We start from the raw sequence: 23,150 nt of genomic DNA on the forward strand, positions 1-23,150 counted from the left end.
AACACACACACACACACACACACACACACACACACACACACACACACACACACGTTTTGCTAACGGGGGTGGGTGTGTGTGTGGGGGCATTTCTGGTTTCTGAATCTCAACTCCCTGAGCAAAAGAGAAACATTGCCTGGCCATGGTCCTTAAGCATCCTTAAGGGGTCTTTCTGTCTGAACCTGTGAACTTCTCAGTCCGGTCCGGGATTCCTCGCAGGACCACCCACCGCAGGAGGGGGGTGTCTTTGGGGAAGCCTCGCCTCCCCGCCTCTGCCTCTAGGGTCCGCCATCTCCTCCGCGCCTCTGCTGAGCTGCCCGCCCCGGGCAGGGGTCACCCCAGGGGAGCCCCGCCCCGGTCCGGGAAGTTGGGGAGCGCCCCGCGTCCCGGCGGCTCCGGACCTGCCCTCCTCCCGGTAGTCCTCCCTGCCCCTGGTCCAGGCGACGCGCGGTCCCCAGGCGCTCACCCGGTGCCCGGCAGCTCTGGCTCGCCCCGCCGCGCCCGTCCCTCCCCAGGGCTGCGCTGGGCGGCGCTCGGACCCTCGGCAGCTGCAGGTGCTGCAGCCCGCGTTGGGTCCTCGCCATCTCTCCGACTTCTGCTAGAGTTCTCTTGGCCCCCGCTGCCTGGATGGAGTCACCCTTCCGAACTGCACGGGAGGAGAGACAAAGAACATAAACTAGGTGAGTAAAGATGTGCATTTCTCCCGTATCCGAAGGGCACATTCGGGAAGCTGGGAAGTTAAAAGGCATGAGAAAAAGACAAAGGCAGCCAGCTAGTCTAGGGAATTCACACAACCATGTACGGGGCTGGACCATGCTCTGCTCAGTACCCCACTGGCTCTGTGCCCCTCACACTGAAGGACTCAGGCCCAGATGTAGTGCAAGTGTTTGTTGGGGTGAGATTAAGTGAGCGCGGGCTTTTCTGCCTGTTTCTCCTATCTATCTTCAAGATGAGCAAAAACTGGTTTTGATGGTTGTCTTTATTTCTACAGGGAGTCCTTCCATCTCTACACCATCAGCAAGGCTGAAGTATGTAAACATTTTTACACGGAAAAGTAAATTGTGTTGCATTCACACCAGGGACTGCTAGATAGCACTTAAAAAGCAGAATCCAGAGCTGTAGGCATCAGCTACCTACACCTAGATCTTGGAAATATGGTGGAGAACGAGCGTAACGAGGTGCAAATTCTATCTGCCCTATATAGGCATGCAGATGACTTATTTAAAACACTCGCCATAGATGTAAATTTGTAGAAAGTGGAGTGTAAAATATACCCTAGATGCACGATTGTGACTGTCTTTGGGAAGCGTAAGTGGAGAATCGATTTGGCATGAGAGTTGATGTGGAAATAATATTTACCTGCGTAATTTGTAACATTTAAAAATGATAAAAGCATAGTTGAAAGAATATAAACAATTGCTAACTGAACGCGTTAACTTGGTGGTTTTTTTTGCGATATTTTCTTTCTCTGTTTCTACCTATTTCTCAATTTAAGAAATTCTGTGAATTTCAAATGCTGAAAAATGTTATATCTATGCACACACTGCGATCATGAAATCCAAACAGTTCTATCAGAAGTTGCAACCTTCTTGCAGCAGACCCTGTGTTCTCTGCTTCTAAAAGATGACATCTCTTTACCCAGGCAGCCTTAGCTGTCTGGAGACACTCACCCCCCAGACATGCCCCAGCAGTACAGGCCAAAGGTGAAGTGTAGATATCAGGGAACTAGTCGGCAGTTAAGAATCTGATAATTGGTCTTGTCAGGGTAGAATCTGAACATTTCATGTGTTCCTGCAAGACAAATTACTCTACCTTTTATATTTTCTATGTTTAGGATTTTCAGTTCCATGCGTGGAGGCTGTCCTCTTGATACTTATCCAGTGCTGTGGACTTAGGACCAGGAGGTTGGGAATGTTAGGGCGTTTGGTGGGGGAAGAGTCCTACAGTTCTACTGGGCTCTATTCAGCAGAGCAGAAAGAATGCATCTCCATCTTTTTTTTTTTTCCTGTGAGATAAAGGTTAATTTCTTTCTGATATGAAATGAATGATGATTATCCCCATGAGGGGGCAGAAAGAGAAATCTTTATTGTGTGTGTTAGCTTCAAAGGAGAAGACATTAGGCCATCACCTGATAATTCTACTTCTCCTCTCCTAAACATCTACAAAAGAGGTCCCCTATATAGGCATGTAGATGACTTATTTAAAACACTCGCCATAGATGTAAATTTGTAGAAAGTGGAGTGTAAAATGTACCTACTGAAATTCGCTGGATCTGTGGTGGTCAAAAAATGCACATCAGAATGAAACTCTGAACTGTGGGAGACTGTGATCATATCCCTCCCTCTCTCTCCTTCTGATTTTAGAACTTGACAAAGTTACTGCTAGGTGTATCGTATATGGTGCATTGTCCTTGTCCTGAGCTTGAGAGACACCTAAGGTGTGAAGAGAAACACCAGAATGATAGGACTGTGGTGTGCTGTGAAATCTACAAGAACTCAGAATTTAAGCTCAAGATAAGAGACGGTGGCCCTGGTGTGCATTTGCTAACAACTGTACTTCCTTACATTTGCGTTCTCTTTAGGACCAATCCCTTTTGTAGTATCGTCAGTGATTCGGTCCTTGCGCTATCCCCCATTTGTATATTCTAAATGCAATAATAAAGCACAAAGGGCTCATTAGCTTCTTCTAAACTCTCAGTAAAACATAAAGGACATCCCATTTGCTACTTCTTAATTCTTTTTCTGCTACAGTTTAAAACCTTTTTGATTTCTTGGCCTTGGGAGACAGTTGAATTCTTTCTATCTTCCTGGATCTCAATAATCCCACTGAGCTTCCTTCAGCCACCTGTTACCACCTGCCCCCAACTCTCCCATGCGATTTAATTGGTTACTTCCTAATTGCTGACTCTTTCTTTTCTCTCCATTTAATGATTGTTTTTAAGGTCTATAAGGCACTATGCCAGCAGTTGGCTTTTGGTATGAAAAGTAGCATTTCCTTAATGAGTCTGCCTTCAAATGAAAGCTGTGCTTACATTTTCCTAATGGGAAATGAGCTTTTGTTTTGTACTATTTCAGGGGCTACCCAAGTTTTATTGAAGATTTTATTCACAACCTGTATTAGCTTGGACACTTTCTTCAATTCTGCCCCAGAAGAAAGTAATCAACAGGTGTTAATAAAAAAATACACAATAAAGAAATGTCAAAAAGACCAGGAACTAATATTCATTCTTTGTATATTGTATGCCAGGCATTGTGTTAATTGCCTTAGATCATCTCATTGACTATATCCATGAGCCATCTTTGTCCCAGATGTGAAATTTTCTGAGGCTACATAGCTGAGCTGAATTTTAAGATATCATTTTTATCAAATTGGAATCTTTACTCCCTTTGTAAGTCAAAATATCTGGTCCTTTGGTTTCTTGTTTTCCACTTGGCAATGATCTCTTGAACGGAGAACATTTACTTCCTTGAGATTGAGCCAGCCGCCACTGTCTTCACGGTTCACTGTTGTCTAGTACCTAACATGGCTGCTCTTTGGCATGAACTTTCTGGCCTTGTGACTCCTGAGGGAAGTGAGTCATTTCTCCCACTTAGAGGCTAACGGTTAAGTTCCAAATCCATGAACATTGTCAGTTTTAGGACCAGAACCCAGGCTGCTGTCTCTCCTTACCAATTTCAGAGACAGTAAGTTTCTTTATCATTATATTAATTAATTAATTAATTAATTAATGTTAACATCTTATTTAAACCAGTACTGAATCCCAATCCAGGACTTGTTTCTTTTACAGTGTGGGACCTTCTGCATCAGCCAGAAAGACTAAAAAGAAGGGAAGCGTCTGTTAGTCAATATACACACACAAAGAAAATATAAAATTAGAATATTTCTCAAAAATATAGAGATTTGCAATTTTTAAAATTTTATAATTGTTAAATAAAGCATTGCTGACCTCATCTTAAACCTTTCTACTTACTTGGGAAAGTATTTTGCTTTCCTTCTACTGTGTAAGTACAGGTTTGCTATTAACAAGGCCATGTAGTGGGTTCTGCTATTGTTTGATATTTTATTTCTAGAGTCATAATTTTTAAGGACAGAAATTTCTGCTGCAATGATAATAGATTAGGTTAATATTTTACTAGTCTGTACCCAGGGCCTCTGGAGTATACCGTTTTATAAGGATACCATTCTTTTTTTTTTTTTTTTCTAGATATCCATCTAAGTTTCCAGAACTTGTTCTGAACAGAGATGAGTTTTCCTGCCAGGGTACTATAACTGCAGAGTCCAGCTCAGGGCAGACTTGACCATGGGCGCCAACACTTCAAGCAAACCACCAGTGTTTGATGAAAACGAGGATGGTAAGAGATGTAGGCTAGTGTCATACTTTTAAAAATGGAATTTCGTGAACTACAAACATAAACTTTTGGTTTCATAAGTAAAGTGCAGAGTGGTCTATAGAGCCTTTAAGGAAAGAGAGATAGAATTGTGAGAGAAGTTCAAGGACTTACATGATGATCTCTGGATTGCACTGTGTGCTTTCTGCTGGATCTTTGACTGCTTTCTCCGTTGCAGTTGTACCAATGTCCTCCTTTGCTCAAAGGGACCTGAGATTGGACACATTGGTAGAGAGTTAAAGGATTTGTTTCTTCTCTGAGCTGTTCCCTTGACAGTTAAAGTTACCCCCTCCCAATATTAGTTATAGAAAATTTTCAATAGTGTCAAATTGCAGATAATAATAATCAGTACTCATGGTATTCTAGAATCAAGTATACTGAGGTAGGTGCCTTCTGAATTTCCAGCTGCCGTGCTTCTGCATCTTAGACAAATAATTTCACGATGCTAGGTCATGAGAAATGGAATCCATTTAATTAGAGGATAGGGAAACTTCCCAGGTCAGATTTTGCAAGACAAGAAGCAAAAGCATGAGTATTCCTGACTGTTCTGTCATTCCCTCTGTGGCATGCTGCAGCCGAGGCCTGGGCCTCCCCATGCCTGGTTCCTTCCTGTAGTTGAAACCTAAGCAGTCTTGTCAGAGTCTGTAGGATGGTAGCTGCTTATAGGTTGTCTGGGAAAAATATAGTCCCAGGCCCCAGGTGGTCAAGTTGTTCAGACCTCCAGAGTAATTTCCAAGAGTTCTGCTAATTGGACCACAAAGAACAAAATAAACTGAAACTCAGGAGATCTAATACCAGTCCTATGACAAGCTACCTGTGAGGTTCAAGACGTTTATTTACTCATGTTAGATTCCATTTCCTCATCAATATCAATAAATCGAGGAGAGAAGGTCACCTTTTAGGTAACTTCCAACTAAAAAAGTCGATCATTTTGAGATCTTGAACCCATTTGGCAACATTATGAAGAAGTCTCTAAATCGTTAAGGAAAGTTTATTAGGCCAGAACGTAAGTTGGGTTGCTGAAGCAGAAACTACAAGTGATAGTTGCTCGCAGAAGAAGGATGTGCTTTTCTTTCTCACGTAGCCAACTAGACATAAACAATTCAAGTGGTTTGTGGCTCCACGGGGTTAGAAACTCTGCTTCCAAGTTTCCAAGTTGCCTTGCTCTTTTCCATGCTTCCTACCTCTGGAGTTACCGGTATCCTTGCCCTCACCCCTCAGGATGGTTAACCACCACATCCAAATTCCAACCACTGGAAAAAGGAGAAAAGCCAGGGATGTTCTGACTGCTTCTTTTAAGGATTGGCACTGGCTTGTCACTTTAACTCGCATGCACAGACTTCATTTACAAAACAGACCAGGAAATGGAGTTGGTTTGATTTCCTGGGTAGCTATGAGCCTTCTAAAAATAAGGTCTCTTTATTACAGAAGAAGAGGAAAATTAGCAGTTTGTCATGATTGGGAAATAAGTATATTTGCTATGGTTGAGGGACACAGTCTTAGTTTTGAATATTTGGATGGAGACACTTAAAAACAAAATATATGACTGATCAGGATGCCTTATTTTAAATGAGTCGCTATCCACACAGAAGCCCATATTTATCGCGTATATAAAGTACTGCACAGGAGCCATAAAATTACATAGCTGGAAAAAACATTAAGAAATTTTTCTATTGCTATTTTGGTTGCCTTGTTATATTTTACCAAGTAGTAAAAGCAAGGATCTAGAGACCAATGATGTCATAGGACTTTTTCCTTTCTGAAGTGGAAAGAAGAGTAGATCTGCTTTTCATTTGTTTAATCTACCAGGCACCCCATGGCTTCAGAACTATCGTTTGCATGAGGCATGTCTTCAAAGAACAGAGAGAGGAAGACAGGCCAGCTTCATGCTTGTAATTTGCTAAGAGTATGAGTCATCAAAGGTACTAGGACTGCATTATGATGAGCAAAAGCAGCCAGCCCTTCTTATGGGGTGCCCAAGAAAGCTGCATCCCAAGAGATTGTGCTTATGGGGAGACAAGGTATCACTTTGTTAACAGCCTTCAGGGAGTTAAGAGGAATACTAAGTTGGAAGGGAGTTAGGCTGAAGCACCAGGCAGGTCTTTCTTGACATCCTTCTTGACATACTTTTTGTTGTCCAGACCCCAATCCAATGTGAGAATGACTGCAGCACCTGTTAAGGGGAAGAGCTAAACCTAACAATAAGTTTGTGGGCTGTGAGGGGCTGGGCTCTGAGTCCATTTACAATCATGTAAGTGGGACATCTGGGGACAGATACAGTCCTTAAGGCTACCCCCAGTGACCCAACTCCTCCAGGTAGACCCACCTCCACACCTGGCTGCAGGGAGACCAGGCTTTGCCACAGGAGCTTTGATGGGGGATTGTAACCCTTCAGATCCAATCTGTAGCAGGAGGTGACATCTGAGCTGAATCTGAAAGATGAGAAGAGGCCAGCTATGCAGTGACATGAGAGGATTAGCTTGAGTATAGGGAGAAAGTAGGGTCAAAGTTCAAATAGTGACACAACTGACAATGATTGGTTGCCTTTATCATAGTATTCTCTGAGAAGTATGAGTTTATCAAAAGGACTATATTTAATTTCCACATTCATTTATTTATTATATCATTGAATTTTGGGGAAGAAAAGTATGTCATTCTGGGAGACTTCCTTTGTTCTTTTTTTTTCAGTTAAATCCTACAAAGCTATTTTTGCATCTTGCGTAACTCAGGATCAAGTATGGTATAAAATTTTGTTTGATTGCTGGGAGGCTTCTGACCAATAATAATAATAAAGCACTGAATAATAAAAGCACACTAATACCTATGTCATTTTTAATATCCATTTTTTAAAATAAATTATCAAATTGGGCCAGAATCTAGGGCACTAAATTGAGCCAATTTAATTATTTTTAAAATACTATGGAAAACATTCCAATATATGATGAAAAGATGTTTATCATTTCCTTCAGGTTGTATAATATTCTCAAAATATAGATTTGAGAAGAAAATTTAGCCAATGTAATGTTTCAAGATTACTTTCTCTTTTTTATTTTTTATTTTTATTTTTGGCGATATTGGGGATGGAACCCAGGGGTTCCATCTGAGCTATACCCTAGCCTTATATTTTATTTTATTTTATTTTATTTATTTTTTTGAAGGTTTGGGAATGGAACCCAGGGGAATTCAACCTCCAAGCTACATCCCCTGCCCTATTTTTTATTCTTTATTTTTAAACCAGGCCTCACTGAGTTGCAGAGGGCCTTGCTAAGTAGCTGAGGCTGTCCACCAAGCGCAATCCTCCTGCCTCAGCCTCCCAAATGCTGGGCTTACAAGCGTGCGCCACCACACCCAACTTTCAAGATTGCTTTCTCATGAAAGTCTTTTCATTCATGTTGAAGGTAGTTCAGGAATGTGATAAAATGTTATTGAAACATAACGTCCCTTGAAATAAACTATTCTTGCTAGAATTCATCCTGATACTTGTATTCCATGACATTCCGTCGGATATCTGATCTTGAAAGAGTCATTCTGTTGGTTACTTATGTTGATCATCAGTGAAAATAAACCATGAGAATTACAGTCTGGTGAACAGAATAAGACTTGCTTAATTGGTTACTGTTAAGTCATCTTTTACAAAATGGACAGAGAATGATACTTTTGTGGCTCTAGCTTTAATATTTTAGTGCAAACCTAAATCCTGATTTATTATTATTGTGGCAAAATATGCATAGTGGAAGATACTCTTTGGACCTTTTTTAAGCTCTTTGGCGTTAAGTTCTTTAAGTTCATTGAGTTCTTTGGGCATTCATGTAATGATCTACCCATTTCCGTCTCAAGAATATTCATCTTCCTAAACCGAAACTCACACCCACTAAACCACTAACTTATTCCCATTAAATTTGGTTGTTTCTACTTTTGTATCATTATGAATAATGTTACTACAAATATCAGTGTATAAATATCTGCCCAAGTCCCAGTTTTCAATACTTTTGGGTGTATGCCTAGAAGCAGAATTATGAGTCATATGCCGATTGTTTGTTTAATTTTTTGAGGAACTACAATACTGTCTCTACCTGTGTTACCTATGTTACATGTGTTAGTAATGAAGGAATGGTGCTCTGAGGGCATGAGCTCTGATATTGGAAAGATCAGGTTCAAGTCTCAGCCGTGTCACCTATTACTGATCTATATGTTTCTATAAGAAAAATCAAAGGTGAAGTAGTCTGAACAACCTTTTTTTTTTTTTTTTTTTTTTTTTGTGGTACCGAGAATGGAACCCAGGGACAATCTACCTAGAATGGAACCCGGGGACAGTCTACCTCTGAACTACACCACCCCTAGCCTTTTTTTTTTTTTTTTTGGTGGTACTGGGGTTCCTGGAAGCCCTTCTACCTCCGGACTACACTCCCCGACCTATTTTATATTTTTTTTTATTTGGAAACAGGTTCTCTTAAGCCAGCAAGGCTGGCTCAGAACCTGCTCGATCCTCCTGTCTCCGCCTCCTAAGTGCGGGGATTACAAGCGTACGCCACCACGCCCGGAAATATTCTTTATTTTGAAACAGGGTCTCACTGAGTTGCAAAGGGTCTCACCACGCCCGGAAATATTCTTTATTTTGAAACAGGGTCTCACTGAGTTGCAAAGGGTCTCACTGAGGCTCTCCATGAACCATGATCCTCTGGTCTTGCCTCCCAAAAGCTGGGATTACAAGTGTCCGCTACTGCGCCTACCTTTGACCAACCATTTTAAGACACAAGTCATTTTGACTAATTTTATAGTGTTCTAAGAGGGCTTGGAGTATCATGAAAAATGTCTCTGAATCTAAATAATTACTAATGAATCCATTTGAACAACAACAACAACAACAACAACAACAACAACAACAAACCACTCTAAACTCCTATTGGGAAATTTATTCAATCTCTCTAAGCTTGAATTTGTTGTTCATATGCAAAAGACAAAAAAAGTAATAATTGAATCTAAACATTGGGCAATTGTGAGGATTAAATAAAATAATGTAAGTAAAACACTTAGGGGAGTGTCTCACATAACTAATTCTAACTAGTAGTATTATTTACTAGCATTGGAATCTCTTAGCATGAACTCTTTAAATACTTCCCTTCTTCTTTCTCCTCCTCCTCCTCTTCTTCTTCTTCTTCTTCTTCTTCTTCTTCTTCTTCTTCTTCTTCTTCTTCTTCTTCTTCTTCTTCTCCTCCTCCTCCTCCTCCTCCTCCTCCTCCTTCTCCTTCTCCTCTTTCTTCTTCTTCTTCTTCTCCTCCTCCTCCTTCTCCCTCTCTTTCTCCTCCTCCTCCTTCTCCTTCTCCTTCTCTTTCTTCTTCTTCTTTTGCGGTACTAGGGATGGAACCCAGGGGCATTCTACCTCTGAACTACACCCAGCCCTATTTTTATTCTCTATTTTGAAACAGGGTCTCACTGAGTTGCAAAGGGCCTAAGTACCTGAGGCTGTCTGAGAACCATGATCCTCCTGTCTCAGCCTCCCAAATGCTGGGATTACAAGCATGTGCCACCAGACCCAGTAAAATACTTCCATTTCTGAAAGAAACAAAGTAGGATAAATACCACTCAGAAGATGCACTAGTCAATATGCCCTGCCTATTGGAAGAAGCTTGACAGAATAGCAGATTTCCTGGGTTCTGTGAAAACTATAGAAAACCCTTTAATAGAAGCCAGGTCACTGATGGCACAAAAAGAATAATCTAATCTAGTTTCTTCTTTTTATCTCCTTTGGGGTGATTATATTTTCATTTAAGGCAAAATCAAAGATAAAGGTCAGTGACCTTTACTTTATTTGATTTAAACCCCAAACTGACTATTAAGAAATCTCATTTGATCAACAGATATAGTTGAAATATTTCCCCATATCCAGCTGCCATATGCATATTCTGAGAGATAATTAAATGATACAGAAAAACACTTTGAATTGTTTAAAAAGTAAGAAATATGCAAATGACACTTGTTTTTAACTGTTTTTCTTTAAATCTACTCTCTATTTTTCTGTCTGAACCTTTTTTTTTGTTTTGTTTGTTGTTGTTTTCGCTCATTTATTTTTTTAAATCGCCATTTTAAATCTTTAATCATTGAGGTTTTCTAGACTGATTTAGTGAAAGCAACCTTTAATACCAGGAGAAAGTGGACTTGTTTACAACTTAGGATCTAAGCAACAGGAGAAGGTCATGCCATGTTGCAATACATGTTTTCAAGCATAGACAAAGAATGTAGAGGAGTTATCGGTGTGTAAAACCAAAAGACAGCCTTGTTCTGGAATACTGTAGCTAAGAAAAATTGGATTGGCTTTAGTTTTAAAATCTTCTCTAAAGAGTGCACCGATGCCCTGAGTTACAGAGAGAGCTCAATTATTGCATTATTCTTTGGACTTGCTGGAAACTCGGTGTTCTTTCATTTGGCAACACTCGTCTCCTAGGATATGTGGCTGTTTCCAGTTCTCCAATATCTTCGGTGACAGAAGCAATAGGGTTCCTCGTGATGCTGGGCCAAGAAAATTGGCCACAGATTTGCAAACCAAAAGAAATGGGAGGTATGATTCCAACTAAGAAGGACTTTGAGAATTTCCATTATTTTAATGTTCATGCTTTGCATATTTTACCCACATGAGTAGGCAAATGAATTTCTGACTTTCTCCTATCAGCTTTGAGTAATGTTTCATTTTATATTTATAATTTTTCATTAGAATGATCTAAAAAGTTAAATGAGAAATTCCCTAGTAAGAATTGGTGTCTTTATAAGTTAAGTCATCTTGGACAGTCTAACATTTTTTAAAAGGCATTTGTCATAAATAATCTCAAGTCCAATTGCTTATGGCAGCATTTTTAATTTGTAAGGGCTCTGTGCAAAGGATTTGGATGAGCGAGGGGGAAAAGAACTGAAAAACCAAGAAAACAGACCAACATTGGATGTGAATACATGCTTAATAGAATCTACTCAAAAAAATTTATGAAAGCTACATCTTGTCTCTGGAGACGCAGACTTTTATTAGTGGCGCTAAATGACTGGCCACATTGAAATCTCAGTCTTCTGATGTTTTCATATTTATTTCCAAATTAAACCATTTTTATGAAAAGCTTATGACATATAATTAACATTCTGTGGGTCTCATTTCATAAATGAAAGGTTATGATCATATCAATCCCTCCTTTGTTTATTTTTTATTTTTTTTTTTGTGGTACTAAGGATTGAATCCTGGGGCATTCTACCTCTGAGCTACACTCTCAGCCCTATTTTACCTTTTATTTTAAAGCAGGATCTCACTAAGTTGTTGAGGCCAACTGTGAACCCGCAGTTCTCCTGGAAAGCATCCTTTCTTCCCAGTGATTTTTCCTTCTTCAGGTTTAATGGAAAACAATTTTTACATGTGAAATATTTGTAATATAATTTGTATGCAAATAATAGAATTTTGATATTTTGTGGCAAAGAGTGATTATACTTCTCTGTAAGGTTTTAAGTTCTTCATGGTGGTAGTTTACATTTACTCTGGTGAATGGGTAAAATGCATAGTAGCTCACTTTAATTCTAGAATATTGGATATTACTAGTTGAATGAAGGAGAAGTTGTACCCAATGAGAATTCATTGCATCCATTATTATTATTATTATTATTATTATTATTATTAATTTGAAGTCAAGAACATTTTAATCTAAAGTGTCATGGGAACAAATGCTGGTAAAATAGCTGCTGACTGTTAAAATATGACTTGTAATGCTGCACTAACTTTTTATCCTTTTTATAACTGTGGGCAATTTTTATTTGCATCTTGGAAACAGCTAGGTTGAAAAATTAACTATAAGCCAGTTTCAATGATCAAACAACTTGATCAGTCCAAGACTACTGTTTTCAATGTTCTTACTAAATTTCAAGGGAATGAAGACCTCCAAGAGAGCCAGTGTCTGCTGTGTAGCTTTGCAGATGTAATCTGAATGACAGTGACCAGTGTTAGCATCCAGATCATGAGTTCAGGTTCTGTGAATTACGCAGAGATTTCCACTGTGTGGTGCCATGTGACTAGTCATGGAGGCTTCATTTGGATACAGGAACATCAAGAAGCTAATGATGGAGTAACACTCCTATCAAATAGAACTTTAAGAACAGTTTATATGGCAAGAAACCTAAAAAGTTTAGAGCTATAGACTTTGAATTCAATAGCATGACACACTCTACTTTTTGTCTTTGAACAATTTTTCTTTTTCTTTCTGGAGGCATATTTATAGTAAGATAAATATAATTAACCTTGTTTTATACTTGAGCAGTCTGTATCTATGTCTACTCAAATTTATTTATAAAGCTGACTTAAAAGGAAGGCTGAAAAACCTTTTCTCGAATGGGTCAGATAATAAATATTTTAAACTTTGTGTGAACAATATGGCCTGTGTCTGCTATAACCACTCAGCTCTGCTGTTGTAGTGTGAGACGGCCGAAGTAAATGCATATGCTATACTACAGTAAAACTTTATTTGTGGACACCAAAATTTGAATTAAAAAAATTTCCAATTAGAGCTGGGTGTGGTAGGGCAAGCTTGTAATCCCAGCATTTGGGAGGCTGAGACAAGACGGTCACAGTTCTTGACCAGCCTCAGCTACTTCGTGAGGCCCTTTACAACTCAGTGAGACCCTGTTTCAAAATAAAGAATGAGAAATAGGGCTGAGGGTGTAGGTCAGAGGTAGTATGCCCCTGGGTTCCAATCCCAGTACCAAAAAAAATCCCAGTTATTTTTTTTCCACTTAAAAATATAAAAAGCCATTCTTACTTCATGAGCCACACAAAAGTAGATGTTGGGTTAGATTTGGTTCTCAGGTCATATTGTGCAGCCCTGTGCTCCCCAGCATCTTGCAGATAATTGTTTACATGCTCTGAGATTCTTTCTGATATCTATTTATGACCTGTTAGCTTTAAACCAGGAGTTAGAGCAAAAAGACTATAATCCAAAGACACTTAATATATTCATTCTCGACTAACTTTCATTTGGTTGATTAGTGTGAGCCAGTGAAATTACTTGGACCAATAAATCTAGTGGTTTGAAAGATAAAATATGTTAACTGATAATACATATTATTACATAGCTGCACAAACTGTATTCAGTTAAATGGTTACAACCTGTAATGTATTTGAAATATGACCAGGCAGAATTTGCTTCCTGCTAGGGACATTTATTTAACCAAAGGGCATCCAACATTTGGAGATGTTAATCCCTCAACTCTCCCTACTGTTCTACTCTGTTACTTTTTCTAAAGGAAATGTCAGTGTATTTCTGAGTTCTAAGCATATTTTTGAATTAGTGTCTAGGCAGCAGAACAAGAAAAACTGTTGTTGCCCTTTGCTTGGTCTTGGCACTAGTGATAGGTGTCTGTAAATCCTGACTTCCTGGGGCACCATGTTTCATGAAAGGGAAGTGGCCTCAGAGCCAATGGCTGCTATGTGCTGGTTTTGGAGGCCACTTTTCTAGAAAAGTTCCAGTTATATTCTTAAAGGACCTGTCAAGCTTCCAATATGTTAGTCATTTGCTGCCAACCATTTGGGATGAAGGGCCAGTGAGCCAGGCAAGTAGTTTTTCGTCAATAATGGGCTGGAACACTGATCTTTACCCTCAGCATATCAGGGTGTCAGAGAACTGCATCATAAACCAGTGGTTCCCAGACAGCTCTGCAGATGTTGTAGCAATCTATGGCAAAGGTTTTTCAGTCTGTGGTGAGAGACAGAAATGGGGACACTGTAATAAGCCTCTTGCCAAGCTAAACCTGTTAAAATTATTAATTCTAAGATAAGTTCTAGCCAGGTGTACTGGTACGGGTCTACAATTCCAGTAGCTGGGAGGTTGAGACAGAAGGATCACAGGTTCGAGGTCAATATCAGCAACTTAATGAGAGCCTGTTTCAAAAGTAAAAAAAAATAAAAAGAGTTGGGGATATAGCTCAGGAGTAGAATGCCTCTGAGTTTGATCCCCAGTACTAAAAAATAAAAAAAGATTATGTCCTTGATTTTTTGTGTATATTTAATATATATGAATTATAGAAAAAATCATTTTTATAGTGAGAAGTAAGCAATTTGTCCTGCCAATCCTGTTTTCTCATATGTGAAAGAGGGTTAATATAGTTCCTAGCTCATAGTTTTTGTGGGGATAAAACAAAATGATTCATGTATAGTATCTTAAAGTGTCTGACACATAATAATTGCTCAATAAATGTTAGCTATTATCACTATAATTATCAGAGTCATAGTTTTCAATCACTTTAATAGTAAAATAAGTAAATAATTTTTAAAATCCCATATTGGTTTCACTTTTCTCCACTAGTTTCTCTCCTAGATATTTTTTTGGGAGAATGAGAGATAGGATTTTCTGATCTGTGAAACACAAATGTATAATCTCAGTTTTCAGTAAGTGCTACTTAGAGAATTTATTTAAGTAGCTGAGATGGAAGAACAATCAGAAGTGACCCATTTGAATTAGGAGCATCATCTTAGACAGTGACTGGCTAACCAAGTGGTCAAGGAGATAAAAAAGGGGAGAGTTCATTTAACATGTATTTTCTATGAAAAATGAATAAAGCTGGGCATGGTGGTGCATACTGGTAATTTGGGAGGCTGAGACAGGAAGATAACAGGCTTGAGGCCAGCCCTTAGCAATTTAGTGAAACTCTTAGAAACCTATTGAGACCGAGTTTGAAAACAAAAACAATTTTTTAAGAAGGGACTGGGAGTGTAGCTCAGAAAAACACCCTTGGGTCCAATCCCTTGTACTACACACACACACACACACACACACACACACACACACACACACAATTAGCTGGGTATGGTAGTACATACCTATATAATACCCAGTACCTATATAATACCAATACTTGGGAAGCTGAGACAGGAATGCCTCTGGGTTCAATCTCTAGAAGCCTACCCCCTCAAAAAAAAAAAAAAAAAGAGAAAATAAATAGGAGTTATTGGTGGTTTGAATGTGGCGAAAGGTAGAAAGACTAAAAGCAAGTGTGAATCCTAGGTATTTTCTTGAGAAGAGTGGCTTGGGACAGGTAAAGAAACAGTGAAGAGTCCTCTTGGATATATACAGTCAGACATCTCACTGTGAATGTTGAGTAAAAGGCTAGAATTGAGTGTTCAGCAATAGGGTGGGGAGTATCTGGGTAAGATATATAAATGTATGGGTTTTAATTCTCTGAAGATTGATGAGTCTGCCTTGGGAGAGAGGAGAAGGACAAATAATGAGGGTGTCCTAAAATTGGGAAGTCAGGCAGAAGAGAGAAATCTAGCTAGGGCAATCGAGAGGGGCAGGCTGAGCGCTCCTGAGTGGCTGAGGAGGTGGTGGTATCCATGGGAGTAGGCCACAAGGAGGACCTTGGCAGTATCAGTAAAGGCGGTTCAGTGGGGTTGTTCGGGCATGAGCCAGACTAGCAAATTAGGAGGGAACGGGAGATGAAGATATAGATACAGCAAATATTGACAACCTTCAAGAAGTTGAGTCTAAAGGGAAGTACAGAAATTACCTAACAACTGAAGCTGAAAAGAATGCTTATATAGGGGATTTTCTCCCCCAAGAGGAAATGTTAGGGCATGACGATGCTGACGATGGGAATCACCCAATAGGAAGGGAAGAGACAGTTAAATTGGGAAACCAGGAACCAGGGCTGGCTCCATCGGTTTGGGACGAGAGCAGTCACAGAGGGCCTAGTACTCAGAAGGGCGACCCGCATGGCTTTAATTCTCGGCCGTGTCTGTCTCTAAATTCTTACTCATTTAACGTTTAAATTTGTGTTTGCAAGTGAAGCCTGCTGGGATAGTGGACCATGACCTGTGGGTCTGGAGTGTTGGCTCACAGCCTACCGCTTCCCTTAGAAGGGTTCTGGGTTGATGGCTCCCTGGGACCTAAAACTACTGCCCCCCTCCATCCACAGCAAGTGCCCACATGCTGGTCAGGGATGGTCGAGGGTGAGCATCACCGTGACAACCCCAGGCAGGGTGAGGCTCTGCCTCATGGCCACGGCCCAGCAGCTCCTCTGTGGGGAGTCAAGACTGCCTCTCAGGTCCTCAGCTGCCCATGTCTAGATACTGAATAAGTTGAAAAATTTCGGGTTGGAATAAAATGATGTGAAAACAAGTTACATTGCAGTTAGGGATGGTAATAGAGACATCCAACACTCATAATGTATTTGATCATAGGTTCAGTCTGCAGTTCTTTTTGTTTTGTTTTGTTTTGTTTTGTTTGTTTGTTTATGTGTTTCTGGGGGTGGAACGCAGGGACATTCTACCTCTGAGGTATACTCCCAGCCCTATTTTTTATTCTTTATTTTTTATTTTATTTTTTTAATTTTTTTGCGGGTCTGGGGATGAAACCCAGGAGCATTTGACCTCCGAGCTACACCCCCTGCCCTGTGTTTTATTCTTTATTTTGAAACAGGGTCTCACTAAGTTGTGGAGTGCCTCACTATGTAGCTGAGGCTGTCCGCGAACTGCAATCCTCCGGTCTCAGCCTCCCGAATGAATGCTGGGATTACAAGCCTGCGCCACCACGCCTGGCTTTTATTCTTTATTTTGAAACAGGTTCTCACTGAGTTTCAAAGCCTCACTAAGTAGCTGAGGCCGGCTGCAAACTGCGATTCTCCTGTCTCAGCCTCTTGAATGCTGGGATTACAAGTGTGCACCACCACTCCCGGCCAGTGTTCAGTTTAAACAAGACAGAGCTGGACTAGGACCATGAGAAGGTCAAACTACTGACTCTATGGCTGAATCCTTATATAAATGGAATCCCATTTATTTCAGTTCTAAATATCATCTCAAAGATGGACAGCTGGAATGAATGTATAAAATTAAATAATTTAATTTATCTCCCAGCCATATTTTACTCTTTATATTGAAACAAGTAAATCCAGGGGATTGCTCTTCAGCAGCATCGTGTGTGCCTGGCTCTGGGTCCCTCTCTTAGAGAGCTGGGAGCTGTCGTGGTGATGCTCCCCCGCCCTTGAGCTGTAACGCCCGCATGGCTCTGCTAGGCATCACCGAGGTGTTGGGGCTCCATAGCGAACACCTGTGTCCCCCGGAGTTCAGCTTCCAGTTTAGCGCCACTCCTGAGATTTGCTTGCCTTTCTCTACCCATTTTGATTCCAAGAGGAATTTCAATGACTTTCATCCATGTTGTTCACAATTAATTTCCTCCCCCCATCACCATTCACTCGTCATCCTGTTTTACTTCATTTTAATTGGTGTGGTGCCTCATGTGATAAATTGTATTTACTTTTTTTTTTTTTGGTGGTAGTGGTATTGAGATTGAATCCAGAGTGTTCTGCCTCCAAGCCACACCCCCACCCCAGCCATATTTTACTTTTTATTTTGAAACAAAGTCTCAATACATTGCTGAGGGCTTCCATAAATTGCTGAGGCTGGCCTCAAACCTGGGATCTTCCTGTCTCAGTCTCCCAAGTACTGGGATTGCAGGTGTAAGCCACCATGCCCAGCTTTATATTTGCTTTTTTAAAAATAATTTCATTTGTGCCGGGCATGGTGATGCTTGTAATCCCCGCGCTTGGGAGGTTGAGACCCAAGGATCGCAAAGGTTTGAAGCCAGCCTCAGATACTTAGTGAGGCTCTAAGCAACTTAGTGAGACCCTGTTTCCAAATAAAATATAAAATAGGTTTGGGAGTATAGCCTGGAGGTAGAAAGCCCCTGGGTTTCTGCCCCAGTACCACCAAAAAAATTAATAATAATAACCTTATTTGTGTCTGTAATTATACATCGCTGTGAGATTCAGAATAATACATTCACATATGCACACAGCTTCTCTTGCCGTGCTCCCGCTACACCTCATCCCACCACCTCCCGCCTCCCCGCCCTGTGTTCATGCTAGTAAGGTTGCTACTGATACATTCATATATGAACGTAATATTGCTCGGCCTGTTTCCTTTCCTCCCTCCCTCCTTCCTCCTCCATCTCCTTCCACTCTTCTACTGGTCTCTCTCCTTATTGGCATGAAGTCCTTTTTCTTTCCTATTTACTCCCTAGTTTTCACATCTGAATGAAAACATATGACCCTTGACTTTCTGAGACCCGCTGATTTCACTATTTTATAAAATGCCAAAGTCATTGCCACTTTGATAACTTCATTTCCTGCCCAGGGCCTAACACACCAGGAAAAAATGCTTGAAAATCGGGCTTGATTGAAGTATTATAAAGAATTTCTGCTTAGGTCTCTGGTCTCCAGCTGTTGGGTGGAATTGGGCTGCCTGCTATGGCCCGTGGATTTCATACCGGGGACGGCAGACCCAATAAATAGTCCCTGTAGTCAACATTCGTGGGAGTAGCTAGTATGAAGGTAAATGAACTTTGTTGTAGCTACCCTTAAGAAATTCATGTTTAAAAGCAAGTTAGTTTTACAGTGATAAAAAGTAATGCATGTAAATTGTAGAAAGCTTAGAAAATACCATCAAGTACAAAACGGATGTAGCTGGAGGTCATAATGCCGTGAAATAAGCCAGACACATAAAGAGAAGAAACACATTTCCCTCGTACGTGGAATCTAGGGGGAAAGAAGGTGTGTGAAAGTAGCACGGAGACTGTTAGCAAAGGGCCAGGGATGGGGAGGAAGAGGGTGACTCGATCAAAGTGTGTTATTTGCATGAATATGCCATCATGAAACTCATTATTCTGTATAATTAAAATGTACTAGAAAACAGAGAGAACGTGCTTGCACTATTATTCAGCAGTTAGTTCCTGGCTCTCCTGGGGAAAGGTTAACAGACTTACAGCTGAGCCGGAGGGAAGGACTGAGAGGCATCTGCCAGGGGAATTAAGAGACCAGTTTTTTTTTGTTGTTGTTTTGTTTTGTTTTTTTGTGGTATTGGGGACTGAACTCAGGGACATACTACCTCTGAGCTATACTCCCAGCCTTATTTTTTATCCTTTATTTTTGAAACAGGGGCTCACTAAGTTGCAGAGGGCCTCACTGAGTAACTGAGGTTGGCTGAGAACCTGTGATCTTATAGTTTCAGCCTCCTGAGTACTGGGATTATAAGCCTGTGCTACCATGCCCAGACAGACTAGTCTTTTTAAGTCCTTAAAATGGGCTACTTTGCCGGGCGTGGTGGCGCGCACTTGTAATCCGTGCACTTGGGAGGCAGAGACAGGAGGATCATGCAGGTTCGAAGCCAGCCATGCTGGCTTAAGAAACCCTGTTTCCAAATAAAAATATAAAAATAGGTCTGGGAGTGTAGCCCAGAGGTAGAAGGGTTTCCAGGAACCCCAGCACCACCAATAAATAAATAAATAAATGAATAAATAAATAAATAAATATGTGGAAACTCTCTTGGGTGTGAGCTAAGAGGTATAGATGGTTGCTTCTTGGTTGGGAAAGATTGGAAAGGGGATCAAACGACTGTTATTCTAGCCTTTTAAAAATGAAAGACCTGTTAGAAATATTTGATTGATGCTTTAAAACACATATGTGAACAGAGATACAGATACATAACTTTAATAAAATAAAACTGTTTCAAAAGACTGAAATATGTGGAAGCTAGGAAGAAATTCGGACACAGGAGAGACCACAGAAAAAGGAGGAGAAACCTTAATGGAGTGAGACAGGGGACCTATAGGAGGAAGGCAGGATGGGAGAGGCAGGCTTGAGGGAAACACTGCAATGGGCATAATGTATATGCACAAAGTTATCAATGCCAATCACAATGTTGTGCACGGGGGGAAGAAGGGAGTGGGGTTGGTGTTGGGGGAGGGCTGTGCACATATATGCTATATAACTCTGAACTTCATCGTGATGTATAATTACAGTGCACCAATAAAACAAATTTTTTTAAAAACTGCAGAAATAACTTGAAATGAATTATATATCTTTGGGGGAAAAGACTGAAATAAATCAAAATGCAGATGTTATCTTTAGATAGTTTTGTTTTTCCCTCTTTCTGCTTTCTGTATTTTTCTGTCAAAATATATTCATTTTTTATAAAAATAACCTTCATTATAGACAAGAAATTGAAGCTCAGAAAGACCAGACAAATGCCCTAATATCATAGGTCTTGTACATGGTGACTGGGATTCCACTGTAACCCTTGCTGACTCGGAACATTTTTCTCTTTCATCAAAGCATTCAAAGTTAATTAAAATACACAAAGCGAAACTGTTAGGCCTCATCTTTATCTCCTATCTATAAAGGTCCATAATGTTTTTTTGTATGCCACACAAACCAAACTGGATTTCTGTCATGTGTTTCTTTGTTTACATGTCTGTTTATCTATACCCATCTGCTTCTCGAAAGGCGAGACTCTGGATTCCAAAGATACATGCACTATAGCAGACGAAATAAAATAATTACAATGAGCGAGGGTGTTTGACTATTCAGGTTTTGGTTCTCAGACTTCTTTAAAAAATTTTTTTTATTTAAAAAAAATAAAAAAATATTTTGGGGTAAAAAACTTGTGTGTATATACATGTACACATCACTGATTTAACCCCTACTCAATTCCCACCCCATTCCCTCCCCATCCCTTCTTCCCATGCTTGGCTTAGTGGTTGACTTCAATATGTTTAAGTACTTTTGTGTTTTAGAGATTTTCCTTCTTCCCCCCTCACATCCCCTCCTTTAGGTTGTCTTGTTTGCTCCTCTATAGGATTTCCTTTTTCATCTAGAGTTCCTCCTATGACCCATTTCTCCCTAACTCTCACATATTAGGGAAAGCATCTGATTTCTTATTTTTTGTGACTGACTAATCTCACTTAGCATAATGTCCTCCAGTTCCATCCATTTCCCTGAAAATGATGTAATTGAGTTTTTTTAATGGCTGAGTAGAATTCCATTGTGTACATATCCCACAGTTTTGTAATCCATTCATCTGTTGATGGACATCTTGGCTGGTTCCATAGTTTGGCTATGGTGAATTGTGCAGCTATGAACATAGATACATATGCATTAGTTTGTCAGTTTGGTTTCCTTTCTTTTGGGTAGATACCCAGAAGTGGTATTGCTGGATCAAATAGTAGATTAGTTCCCATTCTTCTGAGGATTCTCCATACTGTTTTCCAGAGTCGTTGCACTAATTTGCAATCCCACCAACAATGTTTTAGAGTTCCCACTTCTCCAAAACCTCACCAGCATTTGTTGTTGTTTGTGTTTTGAATGATTGCCATTCTAGTTGGAGTTAGGTGAAATCTCAGGATAGTTTCGATATGCATCTCTCTGATTGCCAATGATGTTGAATATTTTTCATACATTTATTAGCCATTTGAATTTCTTCTTTCGTGAGGTGTCTATTTAGGTTGCCTGCCCATTTTTTGATTGGATGATTTTTTTTAGTGTTAAGTTTCTTGAGTTCTCTGTATATTCTAGATATTAGTCCTCTATCAGAGGTGTAGGTGGCAAAAATCTTCTCCCATTCTGTTGGTTCTCGGTTGAGGTTCTTGAAAGTTTCCTCTGCTGAACAGAAGCTCTTCAGTTTCATGCAATCCCATGTATTGATTCACCTTTTAATTTGTTGTGCCTTTGGGGTCTGGTTGAAAAAGTGTCCATCTGTGCTTGTGTCTTTCAGTGTTGGACCTATGCCCTCTTCAAGAAGCCTCAAGGTCTCTGGTTTAATTTCCAAGTCTTTGATCCATCTTTAATTGACTCTTGTGCGGGGTGAGAAAGTGGGAGTAATTTCCAATTTTCTGCATATAGTTAACCAGTTTTGCCAACACCATTTGTTGAAGAGGCTATCTTTTTTTCCAGTATATGTTTTTGGCCTCTTTGTTAAAAATCAATTGGCTGAAAGTGTGTGAATTTGTTTCTAGGTCTTCTATTCTGTTCCATTGGTCTATATATCTGTTTTTGTGCCAGTACTATGCCGTTTTTATTACAATGGCTTTGTAGTATAGTTTAAAATCAGGTATTGTGATTCCTCCTGCATGGTTTTTGTTGCTGAGGACTACTTTGGCTATTCTGGGCTTTTTGTTATTACAGATAAATTTAAGGACTGATTTTTTTATGTCTGTGAAGAATGATCTTGGTAGTTTAATGGGCATTGCATTGAATCTGTAGATCACTTTTTGAAGGAAGGCCATTTTAATGATATTTATTCTGCTTATACATGAACATTGAAGATCTTTCCATCTTCTAAGATCCTCTTCAATTTCTTTTTTCAATGTTTTATAATTTTCTTTGTAGAGATCTTTTACCTCCTTTGTTAATTTTATTCCTAAGTATTTAATTTTTTTGTTGGAGATCCTGAGTGGAAGTGTTTTCTGAATTTCTTTTTCAGTGGATTTATGGTTGGTCTATTTCTTCTTTGTAGTTAATCTCTTTGAGTATTTTCTCTAGTGCTGGTTTTGAAGACATAAATTCCTTCAGTTTCTGTTTGTCATGGAAGCTTCTTATTTCCCCATCTAATTTGATAGATAGTTTTGTTGGGTAGGGAATTTTTGGCTGGAAGTTGTTTTCTTTCAGACTTTGAAATATGGTACTCCAAGCCCTTCTGGCTTTCATGACTTAGTTTGGGAAGTCTGGAGTGATTCTAATTGGTTTGCCTCTGAATGTTGCATGGCCTTTTGTTTTTGTTGCCTTTAAGATTATCTGTTTGGCTTCTACATTGGTCATTTAGACAGTTATGTGGCATGGTGGACCTTTTCTCTGATCCTGTCTAAAGGGAGTTCTATAAGTTTCCTGGACCTGTGTATCGACCTCTTGCTCTATGTTTGGAAAATTTTCTGCTATTACCTCTTTGAAGAGATTATTGATCCCTTTGGTTTCACCTTC

General features: G+C 39.8%; 1 protein-coding gene across 1 annotated transcript in view; it reads left to right on the plus strand.

Annotated features, from left to right (window-relative positions):
- Positions 1 to 4,198: 4,198 nt before the first annotated feature.
- STK32A (serine/threonine kinase 32A) overlaps positions 4,199 to 23,150 on the plus strand; it is a gene marked incomplete at its 3' end in the record, with an annotated part of 115,421 nt that continues 96,469 nt past the window's right edge. The window contains exon 1 of the mRNA XM_080698204.1: positions 4,199 to 4,352. Coding sequence (XP_080554330.1) covers positions 4,301 to 4,352 — 52 coding nt within the window. The 5' untranslated portion in view covers positions 4,199 to 4,300. The remainder of the gene's footprint in view (positions 4,353 to 23,150) is intronic.

Source organism: Muscardinus avellanarius (assembly GCF_963383645.1).
Source record: "Muscardinus avellanarius genome assembly, chromosome: 7".
NCBI classification, from domain to species: domain Eukaryota; kingdom Metazoa; phylum Chordata; class Mammalia; order Rodentia; family Gliridae; genus Muscardinus; species Muscardinus avellanarius.